Below are 16,768 nucleotides of genomic sequence, written 5' to 3' on the forward strand. Positions count from 1 at the left end.
CCCCTGGACTCCATTTAAAAAATAAATAAACTAATCCATCAGTAAATCTTTCTGCTGTGGTCAGATTAGCAGGTCAGCACTGTAAGTAAAAAGCAACACGAGATAAAAACCAAAGAGAGAAGTTGTTGATTTCATGTACTACTGAGAACAGTGTCGTCCTGTGGCAGTTCTCGTAGACTGTGTTGGTTTAACAAGCGTCCAAACCTTTTGTCTTGTTGTTTTTTGTCTTTCCTGCTCCCTGTCCCCTTGTTTCCCACAGGCTGTGCGTTTGTCACATTTTCTACAAGGGCAATGGCACAGAATGCAATCAAAGCCATGCATCAGTCTCAGACCATGGAGGTACTGTATCATCTGCCCTTTCTTTGTTTTCTTTGTGCAAATGGTGGGGAATGGAAAGCAATTCTCTCCTGTGTGGATTGTTCACATGACAATCACAGATGTAAACTTTCACCATCTCTCTCTCTCTTCATTCATTCATATTCCTTCTACCTTAATCTCTCTCCTTCTCCCTCTCTCTCTCTCCCTCTCTCTCTGAATTTTCCCCCTGATGACTGGAAATACACTTAGTGTAAAACCTTCCACTTGCTCTACGTTCCTTTTTGAGCCTTTTATTGCAGTGGCCCAGGTCCTGCTGTGTAAAGTTCATGATGCAATTTAAACCGAGCATCCTTCTATACCTCAAGGATCAAGTACGTTCCCCAGCCCCAGGGGTGGGATGGGTTGAACATTAACAGACCCCATTCCAAATTGCAGCTGGCCCTGTGCTAAATCACAGGGTTCTTTCATTTCTTTTTTATTTTCTTTTTAATGCGGGGTCAAGTATCTTTAATCGGGACAAACAGAATTGTTTTTGCATCAAGAATGTTGGAGAAAGTTAAGATTTCTCCCACCTCATTGAACCAGTGCAAATGTTCACGTATGAGAGTCCCCCGAGAAATTAGATTTTCCCCCTTACTAAAAAATGAACAATAACCAAGAAACTCAAAGGCTCAAATGTGATCTCCTAATGAGAGATAGTGGCTTTCGGGGAAGAGAAATAGGCTGGCGTGGGTCCACAAATGTAGACAATGGCTCTGTACTTTGAGTCTGTGATTCGGGTCATGGCCTTTCAGAATTTTGCACAAAAACATGCCAAGAGTGATATGCTGTTACTTATTCTGTATTGTCTGATAGAATCCTTTGGGAGTGCATGTTCTGCTGTATTATGTAAACTGTATCTTTGTGTATGGGTGATCTTTTCTGGAGGTGGCTTTGTAGTGTTACCTGAAATTACGTTTTTCATCTTTTGAAAAAAAAATTGTTTTCAGTTTTATTTAATGTGCCACAAAGTTCTTTATTGATCGTTTGAGCTTCTTTTTTGCCTCCACTTTTGGGGGGTTTTAATTTTTTTTGTGTGTTCATTTGTTTGTTTTTTGCAATGCTGCATCTCCCGAAGCATGCCGGGAGCTTAATGATCTTTATGGGTCTTGTTTTGTGGGCAACCTTTTTCTAGGGAGCCAAAGGGTGGGTGGAAGCGGGGGGTAAAGAGTGTGCATGGCATTGTCATTAAGTGTTTACTGTACTTTTCTGAGTTTTGATATCAGCATTGCAAAGCCTATTGTCTTTTTCGAACTTCCTTTTGACTTCAATATTCCTAACATATCTTATATAATCACTGTGTTTTCCTTTCAGTGCAATGCATTTTTAAGACACTCACACCCCCCTACGTGAAGGCAAGCTCAGGTGAAAATCGGCCACAATAAGAGAGAATTAGCAGGATTTGAAATGTCTAGGAATCCAGTCTTGAACAACATGCAGTCACACACGTGATCATGTTTTTGTCCCCTCCCCCTGCCCTTTCCCTTACCTTGGGGGGCTCCAAGGGGAGATCAGCCTGGTTTCCAGCTACATATCAGTCTGGAGATGAAATGAAAGTACTGTTAAGAAAAAGGAAGTCTTGACCTGTATTTATTATCTTCCATATATATGTGTTTCATTCTTAAAGATTTTTATTTCCTGTAATTGAGTGATTTGTACCTAAATTGGTCTCACCTTAGATGATTTTGTAACCTCAATTCTTTCAGCTCTGTTGGAAACATTGCCACCCCAGTTCCTTCACCCAGGGCCCCCCGCCCGAGTGGGAGGTCTGTGTTCTCCTGGGTCCCTACGGAAGGAGAGCACGAGAAAATACAGCAGAACTGGGTATGAACCCGAACCAAGAAAATAACAGGCTCTCAGAGTGAAAAGAATTTGCTGTAGAGAAGGGGGCATATTTATTCTTCAGAAATCCTTGATCCTTTGTTAATACTGCTATTATCAGAAATCAGATTTGATGCACTTGTTTTTAAATCTGGACATCCATGCTTAATCAGAGGAGCCCTCAGACACTTAAATTTCTTGTTTAATTCAAAAATATTGACATTTAAACAGAAGATTATATATTATGCAGTCTGATTATACTTGTACCACTGCAGTTTGTTTTCTTTTTTTGAATTAATTACATTATTTTCAGGACTCTGGCTTACATCTTCCACCAAGATATATGATCTAAGAGATGTGAATTCAAATCGATGTCACTGTTAAAGTTTAAAAGGACATGTTATTTTAAAAATCATTAATCTTTATATGGTACCTTGATTTTCCCACTTTCCTCCAATCTCTCCCCACCCTGTTTTCCCCTTTCGTGGTTTATACAAGTCATTTTGAACTATAATCATTGGCCTGATTTTCTGCTTTTATATCATTTTTTAGTATTTAAGGAAGAAAAAAGCCAACCGTAAATGAACTGTTAGGAAGAGATGCTATAATTTGTTACGGGACAAATTTGATACAATAACAACCCTTTCCATGCAAAACCCTTGCTGTCTGTAATTTCCATCTTCAGAGTGGTTTTGCTGTCTTTAAACTGATGAAACGCTGAAATAACGGAGCAGATGAAGAACAATGAAGTATAGATTTTTTTAAATGGTGGAAATATTACTTTTATGCAGTTTACTGACTCTCAACATCTGTGCCGTGACTGTGACTCCCAGAGCTGAAGACCAGTCTGCTGGAGGTTCAACACCCAGTCACCTCACTTTTCTCACATGTTGGGGGGTAACAGCAGGCATGATAGCTTCACATATGCATAGTTCCATCCCCAGTAGCTACCCAACGTGATAAGAAAAAAATGCAACTCTGTTTTCTAGGAGAAAGAAAAATAACCCAAAGGGAAGGGAAAAGCTCATTTAAATAGGAATATTAAATTTCTGGGAGGAGAAGAGAGAGGTCTGTTACCATGCTGAGTTTCAATAAGAAGTGGGGTTTTTTTTAATCACTTGGGTGGAATTAACTTCTTTTTATCTCAGCAAAATTTCACAGCTTTAATTGTGATGGAATGTTTAGCAAGCTAAACAGAGAGGGAAGAGAGTTGGTTTCTGCTGAGTATTTGCCAAGTGGCGAATGTTGAAAAGGTGCTTTCGAAAGGAAGTCCTCCCGCCTGAGGTGTCAGGCCCTTACTTTCCCTAATGATTTTCTCCGTATCAGACATGAATTGGTCCTGTTATATAACCCTTGGCCATTTCTCACTCACTACCTCTGCTCCTGCCTTTTAAAGGAAATGAACACAGAAGCTCCTAGAACAGCGAGATTGATTAGGAAAAGAAGCTAAGTAGACATCTCCTCCTGCCATTTGAGATGTATCTCCTTGGACTAGGATGCTCCTGATATCTTCTTTTTTGATTTGTTGTAGCTCCTGGGATTACAGCTAGAGTAGATGTGATGCAGAAGGAGGAGAACCCCTTCTGAAAACATGGGGACAGTGACATTGGTCCATGCCTGTGTCCCCTGAAAATCTCCTTCCTTCATCCATGTTCCTAAAATGAAACCCACTTCTCCCGATTATATTACTGGGTCGGTATGATTCCTACAGTTGCAAAGTTCAAAAGTACTTAACATTGGAAAGAGTGGGAAAAAAAGACAGGAACGACAGGCATTTTCACTCCCATTACAGCATTTCGTTCCCCTCCTTTGTCCCCTGCTCACACGTGGAAACAGGCAGACACACCAGGACAAGTCCATCTTTCAGACAAGCGAACCCTGAAGCTTAATTAAAGAACAATGATAAGGTCTCTTGTCTCTGAGGAGGTCCTGGGATGGTCGAAGGAAGACCCATGAAGAGAGAAGGCGAGGCAGTGTAATAATCAGAGCACGAGCACAGATGGCTTCATCGACCACCAGAGAGCCCCAAAAGACACCAGTGACAGGATGTGGAATTTTCTGTTGATGGTACTATTCAGAGAAGAAGAAGGACCATCAAACCATTTAAACACGAGGCCAGACCATCCCCCGTGCTCCAGAATAGTTCAGAAAGCTAGGCCCCGAGCTGACTGAGTGTCCTGAGCGGAGTGGGCCAGGCTGTAACCCCCTCTCCACTTTCCGCTGTGTCTGACCACAGGGCTGTTCTTCACCGATTGTGGTGAAGTTCGCGGACACTCAGAAGGACAAGGAGCAAAGGCGCCTCCAGCAGCAGCTGGCGCAGCAGATGCAGCAGCTCAACACTGCCACCTGGGGGAACCTGACGGGTCTGGGCGGCCTCACCCCGCAGTACCTGGCGGTAAGTTCTTGGGGGGCCGGGTGTGGGGGGAGCATGTGGTCCCCAGGAGAGAGGAGCACAGCCTGTGGAGCTCTTACAGGCTCCTTGGGCCCTACGTGCACCAAAAGCTCATCTTCAGGACATTATGAATGCCGGGAAATGCCTGAAATCAGTGTTGATGAAGAATATTTTTCCAGGTGAAGCCAGTGAGCTTAGGAACAGGACTCTTCATTCTAGCTGCATGGAGGCTGAGCAGGGTCCCACGGGGCTGAGTGTCTAACCAGTGTTTGAGCACAAGCTCCAGCCGTGGCAGGGGTGCGGCACGCGTGATAGCTGATGGTTTAACGGCGCTGAGGCAGCCGTGGTTGGCGCTCTCGCCACCTCCCTGCTCGGCCCGTTCCACACCAGGACCTCGGACGGAACTTTCCTTCACTGGGTCCTCCCAGTGGAGCGATGTCAACTAAATTCAAATGTTTCTTTATCTATTTGGAACCCAAAACTCAGATCCTGTTTCAGGCCAGATAGACCCAATTCTTTAACTATCCCTTACATTTCATTGTTTCTAAATTTTCACCTCCTTGTTTTTTTCCGTTGTGCTGCCTGTTTTACTTTGCCAGTGTCTTTATTAAAATGCCATAATCAGAAATGTGAGACACTTCCTCCCAGGAAGATCCAAACAGCATGAGCAGTGACCCCTATTGTGGACTTTAAAATATCATAATGTAGCTTGAAAGCAATGGAAGGCAGCTTGTACTCCTCTAAGGTTTTACTTATTTTTACTTGAACTGCTGCTAAAGCATGCTACTCTACCCCACTTTTCTGCTTTGGAACCTAAATGCTGGACTACACATTATTAATATAATTTCATAGTGTGCCTTTGGACCTTTTATTCTAGCCTGTGTGTGTGTGTGTGTGTCCATCCGTCCGTCCATCCTTCCTAATTCTGTCCTGACATTTGAACTGTCCCTCTCAGGATTGTATGACCCATTCCATACTTTGTAGCAGAACCAATACTGTTCTGTAAAACAGTCCTTCCTGTGACCTTGAAAGGTAAGATCACCGTGCTTCTACAAGTGAGGAAAGGGAGAGGCTTAAGGGAGAAAGGCGGGGAGGAATAAACTGGGAGATTGGGATTGACATATACACACTACTATATATAAAACAGATAACTAATAAGGACCTACTGTATAGCACAGGGAACTCTACGTGATACACTGTATTGGCCTATATGGGGAAAATACCTAAAAAAGAGTGGATATATGTATATGTACAACTGACTCACTTTGCTGTACACCTGAAACCCACACAACATTGTAAATCAACTATACTCCAATAAAAATTTTTTTAAAAAAAGGTTATGTAACTTTACCCAAGGTCATGGCACTGGTGGTCAAGCAGGATTTCAACCCTCCATGGGTTCTCTCCATCCGGCGGGGCTGCTTCTCCAAGGACAGATGGGACTCACATTCCTCTTTTATCCACCCCGCCCCACTGCCTGTTGGTGTCTGCCATGTAATTGCTACTCAAGACATGTCTGGATGCCTTGCTGGAGAAGCATGCCTCGCCTGTCTTCCCCTGAGTTATTAATACAAGCAGTGACCAAGTTTGCTGTCACCTTCTAGCCATTTCTCCATCTTATCCACAAAGAGATAAGAGATGAGAGATTTCATCACACATCTTGCTGAAATCTCTCTGTGCTCTGCCATATCTTTTTCTTGGTCTATCGGTCTAGAAACTTTATGAGAAAAAAAAATGAGTCTAGCTGAACAATCATTTATTTTTCACAAACGTGTGTTTTTCGGTTGTTCACAGATCATCGCCTTAAGTACAAGAATTTCTATCAGAGATTGATGTCAAACTCACCTTTTCATAGTTTCTAAGAATCCAGCTTCCTGCTCCACCATGTCTGAAAACCAAGACACATGTGCCTAGCCCTGGTCTCCTGGACCATCTCCCGTGCCCCAGGGCTCACAGAAATCTCTAGTACATGTTTCTTTGATCACATCTGAAAATTATTTCTGAACCTGAAAGAGAATTCATCCCCACCTCATTTATAAGGACGTGTTGTTACACGCCCTGAACTACGTTTTCCCCTGCCGAGGGCTTCCATTCTTTCTCTGCCAAGTTTGCTCCACCCCTTTCGATCGGAAGCCCATTTCTCTGAAAAGACCCTTGGCCTTTAAGGCATCCCCTGCCTCTGTGTTGAGGGTAGATTCTGACCGTGGCTCACCGAAGAGTGGTTGTCAGTGGGAAGAATCCACGGAAGTAGTTTAATGACACTCCAGGTATTGCCACTTACTAATCAGTAAAGATTATTAATTCCTCAAAGTATCTTCAAAGCTAATTTAACTTGACTAAACTTTAATTTTTTTAAATATCTAATATAGGAGAGAGTAAGGGCTTGCAACCACAAGAGAATGGGAAACCCAAGAAATCAAGCCAAGATAAGGGATTTCTCTCTGTCAAAACGGATAATTCCTAGCTTCTTCCTCTTCCTCATTCCGTGTGTCTGTGTGTAAGGTCTAGGGAGTATACTACCCTGAGTCGAGAAGGATGAATGAAAGTTGCAGACATATGTCTGGGACCTGTTCATGTTTGTTTTTGTCTTTTTAATTTTATTTATTTTTTGGTTGCATTGGGTCCTCATTGCTGCGTGCGGGTTTTCTCTAGTTGCAGCTAGTGGGGGCTACTCTTCGTTGCGGCACGCGGGCTTCTCATTTGCGGTGGCTTCTCTTGTTGTGGAGCATGGGCTCTAGATGTGCGGGTTTCAGTAGTTGCAGCACATGGGCTTCAGCAGTTGTGGCATGTGGGCTCAGTAGTTGTGGCCACAGGCTTAGTTGCTCCGCAGCATGTGGGATCTTCCTGGACCAGGAATCAAACCTGTGCCCCCTGCATTGGCAGGCGGATTCTTAACTATTGTGCCACCAGGGAAGGCCCACAGCTGTTCATGTTACTCCCCATAGGGATTACATTAATCATTGTAACCAAGACTGAAGTTGAATCAGCCACCGATATTCCACTCGGTGCTTTTAAGTCAATTGCTAGATGCCCATTTCTGAGTCACATCCAGTTGTAGAGTTTCCTTCTTCTTAAGCTGAGGAGACCTACCATTACCTGGCAGAGGGGCAGTGCTCTCCGTTAGGTTTGCAGCACTCCAAACAAATTCCGAGAGCTTGTTTTTTAAATAGTGGATTCATCTGGTTCCTCCTCAGCTCATAGTACCATAGCAGTTTTTTAATAATAAATTTGTTGAATCTATGCTTTTAGCATCCATGGACTTTTGAGTATAGGAGATAACTCCACACTTGACCCCAGGTACAAACTGCGGCTGTATTGATCAACCAAAAGGAGAATATCAATAAGCCTAGTCAGACACTTAGTATAGCACCTAAGTTAACCTATAATTCAATTGATGTGGATGAATAAAGGAGTGCTTTCGAACAGTAACCACATGCCTTTACCTTGTGGTACCCACCGTTTCTATATGGGGGATTAAATGTATTTTTGGAAGCTCTAGGGACAAAATACAGAGACCTTTTCACAGCTGTCTTCATTTCTTTTTTAAAAGATGCTGATATATCTATAATGCATAGCATCAACACATGTAGCACCAGATACTTCTGAGTTTTGACAAGTAGTATGTTGCTCTCTGCCAACGAAGACCATCTTAAAATGGGTGACCATTGTCTTGGTCATGAAGTCACGATAGTGACTCTATGGCTGCAGATACATACACTTAACGTCTGTAGGTGTTACAGTGATTTCTCTGTTAGCCCAAGAGTCAGTGAATCTATACCTCTCTAATGAAGGTTGTAGGACACTGAGCTGTGAAGGAAAGCGGAGGAGACCTAGGGATGGACCGCGATTAACAGAGATGAGTTATAGGAACTACTAGGCTCCAGAGAGATAGCATTAGTCACGCCATGTTGGTTCCCATAGATTTAACACCTGGTCATTAAAAAGAGTAAATTGATGAATTGTTTTAAGGCAGCTACGTTATTGAGTTTCCCCAGTGTCTGTGTTTCTTAATAGAGATTAGACATTAATATGGATTTATAGCCCCAACTCTCAGAACCTTCAGCCCATTAACAGGCAGCAGCAACCAACTATGTAAATGTAAAGGGAACTGGACGTGCCCTCAGTGGACTTGGGAAGTTCCCTTGACAGCACATTTCCAAGCTCCACTTCATTTTGACAGTACCTTTCTCTTTTCTTTTGCAGCTTCTGCAGCAGGCCACCTCCTCCAGCAACCTGGGTGCATTCAGTGGCATTCAGCAAATGGCTGGTAAGTCATGAAGTGAGCCTTGCCTTTTGACCGTGCTGTTGTCTGAATTTGGGATGGGTTCAGAAGCTGGGGAAAAGAAGAACAAAGGGTAACTACCCGTCCTAGTTGCTTTCTGGCTTAGGTGTTAAAATTAGAGTCAGCTGCTCAGAAGTTGATCTTCTAACTCTGGCATCTCCAACAGTTATGAGAAAATTTGGGGGGCTGAGAATTCCTGCACAGTACCCTCCAGAGTTGTGTTTATTTTTTTTAAAAAAATGGGTTTGCTTGCTGGGGGATTTCCAACAAGATTCCTATATCCAGGGCAGCTGCCATGATTGACATCCCTCTAAAATTTTAATAATAGACAGTCAATAATAATGTTTTGACCTTCGTAATGAAAGCCAGGCTTGCAGGCCTATCTCTGATACCGTTTGCAGTCCCTTGATAACCACAGACAATTAACAGGGTGCCTTTTTTTTTTTTAACTTCTGAACCCCAGTTGACAGAATTGTGCATCAGAATCTTTTATGGGAAAGTAGAATCTTTGTTCTTGAGCAAAATCAAAGTGGGACTGGATTTGAAAGCCGGCTCATCAAGGATTTCTTTTTATTATGAGCTGTGTCAGTAGTAACTGAGGGGCAGTGATTAGTGAAAGGTCAGTCCTGCTGTGTCACCTTCCAGGCTCACATCCTAACCCACACCACGGGGCCAGGGAAGGCAGCCCGCACAATGAATCAGAACACAGGTGCCAGGAACCTGCCATGAGGAGCAGTGAGGAAGCTTCTTCCTTGCTTCATTCTGAAAAGATTGGGGAGCGCAGGCGAGGAGAACAGGCTTTTGGCGTATTAGAATCGAGCACAGTTTGTTTTCATCAAGGACACCCTGAGTCAATGAAATGAACCCAGGATATACAGAATAAAAGCCTGATTTCCTTATCTGTCACTACAAAAACTCCTTTTTTTCTCTTTTCTTTTTCCCTCCCACATGCATATCCTTGTGGGGGTTTTTTTCCTTGTTTCACTTTGAATGGATCTGGAGACACTTGGAATGAGCACACGTAGATTTCTGCTCCTATATGTCCAGTTGTTGTCAGCCCAGCCTTTCGTGGTGGCCTCCAGGGTTAATGGTAACTTGTCTGATGGGACATAACTCGCCTACAGTAAAAACAATGCTCAGTTACCCGTGGGGCTTTAAATCTGCTGGTACCCCCAGCTTGTTCTGTTGTAATAACACTTTTGGATTATTACGGGAAAAAAGTACATGTTAAAATAATAAGTAGTGAAACCATTCAGCAGAATGTTGACGAATACATTTGGGGAAGCTGGCCTTGGAGCTGAGCATCGCCTTGAACAGTTGATTTATTTTTAGTTCTGTGAAGGGGATTGGAGAGACAGAACTAAAATATTCAGTTTTCTACGTTTTAAAAAGAGAAAACCTTCCAGATTGCAAGCTCTGAAAGAAATGCTGAGATTTGTTGCATTTTCCACCAATGCAAGATTTGTTTTTCTTCTAATCGAAGGGACCCACCCAGATCCAGAATTAGAGTCTTTCCTTAGAGGAAGCCTCAGGCTCTCCCGTTCCCACAGTTGAATTATGCAAAGAAGGTCACTGGGTCCTGAGGCTATTGCCAGGCATGTCTTCTCGGGTGGACGGAGCGCCTTGTCACTCTTCATTAGGCCACAGGCGCCCGTGGCTCGCCAGGTCAGGTCAGGATGGTAACATGTGCATGCCGTGTGCTCATTTAAAAACGGAGGGTATCTGGGAATCACCTTAGAAGGTGCATGGGGCAGATGGCTAATTTAAAGGTGGTCTGTAAATGTGCTCGGCTCTCCAAAATATCCCTTTCTCGAACCTTCGGCATTAAATTGAGCACCAAGGCTGCCCAGGCTGTGCATTCGAAGGCCGAGTGGCCTATTTTCCACTGTCACCTCGAGTAGTGAGGACCAGGGACGTGGATGTCAGGGTTCTGTCTGCTTGGCCATTTCTATAAAAAGTACCCTTCATTGCTGTGGAAAATCAGGTCTCATCATCCCAAGTGTTGGAAGCGTCGTGGTTTGGGGTATTTTTTTCCACCAAGTGCTCTTGGCCCCCTGCTCTTTCATCTTCTCCCAAGAGTAGGGCTTAACTTTTGTCACCACCAGTCACCTAAACCAGTCTCAGAAAGTGGGTGGATCATAGAGGCCCCTTCTTGGAGGACGTTTCCCCAGAGCACCGACTTGTGGGGGGGGGCCCTCTTCCGCGTTCCCCTAAAAACCCTCTCTTCCTTCCCCTCCTCCCTCACCTCTGAATCACTGATGCTCCAAGAAGGCATGGCCTCGGCCCTCACTCCTCTAAGTGGCACTTGTGACTGTTTTTGCGTGGATGAGTAAGTAAATTTATAATTTGGCAGGTGCAAATTTATGTGTTGGATACAGTCCCAATGAAGCTTAAGTGAAATACCTGGTTTTTTAATTAAGAAATTTGACTTTAGCCCGATGTCTAAGCCACAGACCATTACATAACCTAACGACTGTATCTTCATGAATGAGTTGTCAAAGATTTGGGATCAGCGAGTTGGTACAGCGTCATACGTGTTACACAGCGCGTGGTATTGACATACACGGTGGAAGCAACATGAAGGAGCCCGAGAGGTGGTTCATCCCAGAGCACCCCTGGGCTTACGATGCTGGTGAGTTGAGTGAGATTGTGGCAGAGTGAGAGTGGGCACCTCCACAATTCAGACGCCACGTTCATGTCCTCCAGGGCCAGAGAATAAATTCCACGTGGAAAATTCGAGTACTGCTGCTGAGAGCACCATCACCAAAGAGTGAAATATCATTTCGGAAAATAATAATACTGTGTTGTGAACAGCTCTCAGAAAAGAATGGTCTGTCCTTCAGGAAATTGAGGTGTCTCACTAGAGTCTAAAATGTCTCATTTGAATGAGTAAACATTTTCTGTTTGAGGAGAAAATAAAAGAAAGCTGGAAAAAAACAGAAAAAAAAAAAAAATTAGGAGGCGACAAGTTCCTAAGTGCTTACATCAATAAAATTGAATGAGACATCAACTATACTTCTTTTTTCAAAAAAAAAAAAAAAAAACTTACCATTTTCCTTTCAAATTGAAAATAACTTCAGATGTGTTTTATGATTTTATAAAAGGGAACCTTTACTAAATCTGAAATTTAAAAAGCAGAAAATAGATTAGTAAGGATAAAATTTTTATAAGCTGACTGCTTTTATGTGCATCCTTCAAGTCGATTGATTTTACTTTCCCTCTCATAACTTCTGATAAAAATGTGTCCATTTCTCACTCAACTGTGGTATTCCATGAATTTCTGAAATCTCAAAAACGTGGGGGTCTGTGTTCAGGCCAAGAGTCTGGATTTTTCCTGAAGAAGAAGGAATTAAGGGGAAAGTGGCTTTCCGGTTTTTCACTTCTTTATAACAACTATCATCTCAAAAAAGCATCGTGTTAGAAAAACAAGGGTAGTATTGCACAAGTTTGTTTTTCACAGAGCTTCTTGAAATAATCGTGGGGTTTATCCTCACAGCACAGCCAAGGACAAAACCACTACTTGTTACTACGTAACAGTTGGGAAAACTGAAGTACAAAAAGTTCGAATACGTTCTGTGAGCCCAAGGACCAGGCAATGGTATTATATGGATTAGGATACAGAATTCCCAAATATCAAAACGCTTTATGAGATAGGGACCATTAGCATCCCATTTTACAGGTGGGGCAACTGAGGCAGAGAGAAGTTAATTAACAAACTTGCCCAGAGTCACTAAGCTAATAAATGGCAGATCCACATTACAAACTGGCCTGATCCAAACCCCGAGCTCCCTTTGGCCCCCGAGATGGTCACACAGCGCTCCTCGTCTCCACAAATCCAGGTATGTTCTGTCAACATGAGCCTCGGTGACTGGTCTGCACAAACGGTTGAAGAGGCCAAATAACAAAGGACCCTGAGCCATCGATAAACAGTGCAGGAGAACCCCAAAACTGCTCAAAAAGCAGCAATTCTGAGTCAGCCACAGGAAAACCTCCTCCTTTCACTCTGGACAACATTCCAAATTTATTAAGAGGGGGTTGTTTTTTGTTAGGGGGAGTATTTTTCAGGGGTGAGGGGTTGTTAGTAAGAGATTACAGAGATTAAGAAGTGATGGCCAAAGAAGAGCATCTTGTGATAAACAAGGGAAAACTGCTTCCCTTGACTTCTGATATTCAGGAAAGCTGGTAGTAATTCGCTTCCAGAATATCTGGCCTAAGTTTCCAAAGTCACAGTGAAATCATAGAGGGCAAATATTTTCCCGAAACAACAACATCGCAACTACTTTACCTATTGGAGATCCCCTCCCAGCAAAGGCGGGCTTGGAATGTCTGTGACGAGCGGAGAAGAGGGAAGACTTCGGCAAAGACTGTGCATTGGAGGCTGAGAACCTCACGTCAGGGACACACTTGGGAGGTGTGCAGACTGGACCCACGAAGACCCCAAGTTCTTCCCACAGCCAGGCAGCCTCCACAACCCACACTTCCTGCGAAAGTGCTAACAGGCCTTCTGAGAATGTGCCGTTACCACCCCCATCTGTCACTTTTTAACAGACCTGATTGGCAAGCGCTTGTAACAACTGACATCTGTTCTCGCTTATTGAAATGCAGATTTATGGTAATTGCTCCGAACAATAAGACAGAATTACCTAAGGTGAACGTTAAATTAAATTTTCATGCTCTTCTCCTTATAAATAATTTTTTTTTAATCTTAAGTTTCAAGTAGGCATAATGTGCATCTGTTTGGCACATAATTTCTTCGTTTGGAGAAGGGTTTTCTTTTCCTGAGTAATGAGTGAAAAGTTGAAGCCCTGTATGCCCCCAATTTTTTTTTTTTTTTTTTTTTAGCCCTCTCGATCTCGGCACACTGTCGGATTTCCTAAAACTCATTTAAATGTTTTGCATTTCTCGTCACCCAGATTGTTGCCCCTGGTTTGACGGGTGCCCATCCGAGCAGCGTGCTTTGTGAGGTTAAATGCAGGGGTTTTTCTTCTCAGAGAAGAGCTATTTGCCAAACCAGAATCAGCATCACACACCCACACACACCCCCACGCCTCCCGTCCGGTGCCCTTTCAGGATCCTCGTGTGGGAGGAGCCGCGACGAGATGGGCTGGTGGGTGGAAAAGCAGAGGCGCTGTGGAAGGAACGGAGGAGGAGGACAGGACAGGGTGTGCTCACAACAGAAACAGACGGAGGAACAACCAGAAATGTGAATTCAAAGTCAGCAGAAGCAGACACCCCTTCTCAGACAGCCTGGGGGGCCCAGGACTGGCCGGGCCCTGGTGGGTAACTCTGCCCGTCCAGGGGCTGAGTCTGCAGCAGCTGGAGGTCTGGAGAGACGGTGTTGTGGGTACCCGGAAAGCCTGGTACAGTCGAGGAGGTAGAGGATGAAGCTCGGGGTGTGTCCCCACGAAGCTTCCGAGCTGCTTTCCCAGCGTGGGACAGACGCCTTTCCCGGCAGCAGCGTGGCCCCCACGCCCCTTCCCTAAATGGGAGGGGAGGGGAGGGGACACGTCCACACTACAGGTGAGGGGCCTCTGGCTCTGGGAACATCCGGGGCGGGAAGAGCCAAAACATCCGTCAACGAGGATGTGCGCTGCTGTCAGTGACGAGTCCAGAGATTCTGCCCCTCGGAAGTCACCCAGGCTCTCACGGAACCCCAGATGTACCCCTGTGATGTGCCGACGTTAGCAGTGCTCGGAAGGCCCGGGAGTGGTGCAGGGGTGTCCTCCCTGGGAGGGTTTCTTTCTGGGGGGATGGACTAGAGAATGAGCCTCGGGCCTCCACCTGGCCGGACAGAAAGACACCGTGCAGGGAACAGGTGCCTCTGTGGCCCCGTGGCCCACGTCCAGGCACAGCGAGACCCACGGGAGGTGGGCAGGAGCACCTGTCGAGGCCCCACGTGCATGCTGCCCCCAGTTTCCTAGCTCCAGCCGTGGCATGGGACCTGCCCTGGTGTCAGCCACCAGCTTACATGTTCTTGGAGAATCTCTAGTTGGTTTTGTTTTCTTCCGTTGGCTTGACTGTGTATACATCTTGGTTCTGAGGGGGAGAAAGAGCCCTCTTCTTTCATCCTTTTTCTGCGTTCTCTGCACCATCCCTCCCGAGCTCTGATCTGTTCTCAATTCCTCTCGTCGCCACCACCAGCCCCAGGCCTCTCGTTCGATGGTTTTCTACCAGGACTCAACATCCATCACTTTTAGGCTATCTAGAGGCACTGGAAGTCCTCCAGCTTCTTAGGATCTGCTGTCAAAAAAGTGCATGCATCATACACATGCTTTTTCGTAAAACTTCAGGGAGCTCAGAGACCCCCCACCATCATATGTCATCAGGGGAGCTCCAGTGAAGAGCCCCTGAGTTAAGTGACAAGCAGGAGGGAAGCCGCCACGTGACCCGCTTAGTGTTCAGAAGAGGGTGCGGCCCACCGTTCCCCGAGGATGCGTGGGCCGGGGTCTGTGATGTCTGGATTCTGAGCATGGAGGGGAGAGGAAATGAGGGTAAGAAACTGAAGGGTTGATTGAGTTCAAGACAAGATCTAGTGCCTGGTTAGCTGGGTTCTTAGCTGCTGACGCAGAGCACAGGTTCAGTTCTGGGCCCTCTGGGGCTCAGGTGCCCGGAAGCCAAGCAGGGGCACCACTGTACACGCGTCCTTGGACCCTGTGCTTCTGCTAACCAGGACCCACGCGTGCTCATGCCAGGCAGCATCCCTCACCCACAGCCGTTCTCTGCTGAGATTCCGTCAGAAGGAGCAAGGCTGTGACGGGCGAGTGTTAGGAGCCGGTGGACGTTTACATCTGATGTCCCGGCCCCTTTCCTGTGAGGCCCTGTGTGCGTCACCCCTTCCCTCCTCTCACTGCCTCCCCGTGCCCCCCACACACTTCCCAGGTGGGAACCCAGAGGGACAGAGGCACAGGTGTGGGGAGGCCCGGGGGGCAGGGAGGGACCGGGAACCAGCCTCCTGTCCCCAGGGCTCTGACCTCCGTTGTTCTCTGTGGCACGTAGGACTGCAAGAGTGCCAGCGTCACGTGGGTTTGTTACAAATACTAACTAAGCGTGATTAGCGTGTCCGGCACATGCTTTGTCTTTGGTACCATTATCCTCATTACTGGGGGGAGATACTGTTGTGATTATCTTCCAGCTGATAAGAGTCTGCTCTGCCCTGGGAGTTGTTCTTTAGCTTCAAGTGTACGAAGCATTTACTCTCTTTACCCTCGAGGTCCGTTCAGTTTTACACCTACTTCACAGCCAAGAAATCCAAGAGGCTGACAGTTAATGTGCTCAAGGCCAGGGAGGCTGGCAGAGGGAGGCCGCGCCCGATTGGAGCCCAGGTGTTCTGGAGGCGGAGCCTCCAGTAAACAGGGTCCTTGTCACCCTTGTCACCAGCAGGGAGAGCTGTGCCTTCCAGGCCCGAGGAATGCAGGACAGGTCGAAGGGAGGAATGTTGGGGTCAGGGCTGGGAACAGGACTGCACCCAGAAAAGTGAGCAGGAGAGGAGGGGGGCCTCCCGGAGCCAGCACGGAGGACCAGGAAGGGACAGACGGGGAGGACGGCCCGGCCTCTTCAGCGCCACAGCCGCCCGGCGCTCCCCTGTCGTCTTCTCATCCCTGTCAAACCAGAGACGCAAGACGGAGGGGAGATGGGGATATATGTATACGTACAGCGGATTCACTTGGTTATAAAGCAGAAACTAACACACCATTGTACAGCAATTATACCCCAATAAAGATGTTAAAAATAAAAAACAAACACCAAAGACGCATGAGAATGAGCTTCTGGATCCAGGCCTGTTTCCAGTAATGGACCGGATTGCCCCCAGTCCCTGGCTCCCCTCCGTTCTGGTTTCCAGCAGCCTCCTGGGGCGGGGAATGTCTTGTTTTCCCCACTTAATTCTGGGTGCGGCCCCTGCTCTGGCCTGTCGCGGC

At 45.8% G+C, this 16,768-nt stretch overlaps 1 protein-coding gene across 3 annotated transcripts in view; it reads left to right on the plus strand.

Annotated features, from left to right (window-relative positions):
- CELF2 (CUGBP Elav-like family member 2) overlaps window positions 1–16,768 on the plus strand; it is a 524,675-nt gene that overhangs the window by 459,000 nt on the left and 48,907 nt on the right. For all 3 annotated transcript variants that reach the window (XM_060097598.1, XM_060097600.1, XM_060097601.1), the window contains 3 exons: window positions 260–339; window positions 4,415–4,573; window positions 8,774–8,837. In XM_060097598.1, the coding sequence (XP_059953581.1) occupies window positions 260–339; window positions 4,415–4,573; window positions 8,774–8,837 (303 nt within the window). The remainder of the gene's footprint in view (window positions 1–259; window positions 340–4,414; window positions 4,574–8,773; window positions 8,838–16,768) is intronic.

Source organism: Mesoplodon densirostris, chromosome 4 (genome assembly GCF_025265405.1).
Source record: "Mesoplodon densirostris isolate mMesDen1 chromosome 4, mMesDen1 primary haplotype, whole genome shotgun sequence".
Classification (NCBI taxonomy): Eukaryota; Metazoa; Chordata; class Mammalia; order Artiodactyla; family Ziphiidae; genus Mesoplodon; species Mesoplodon densirostris.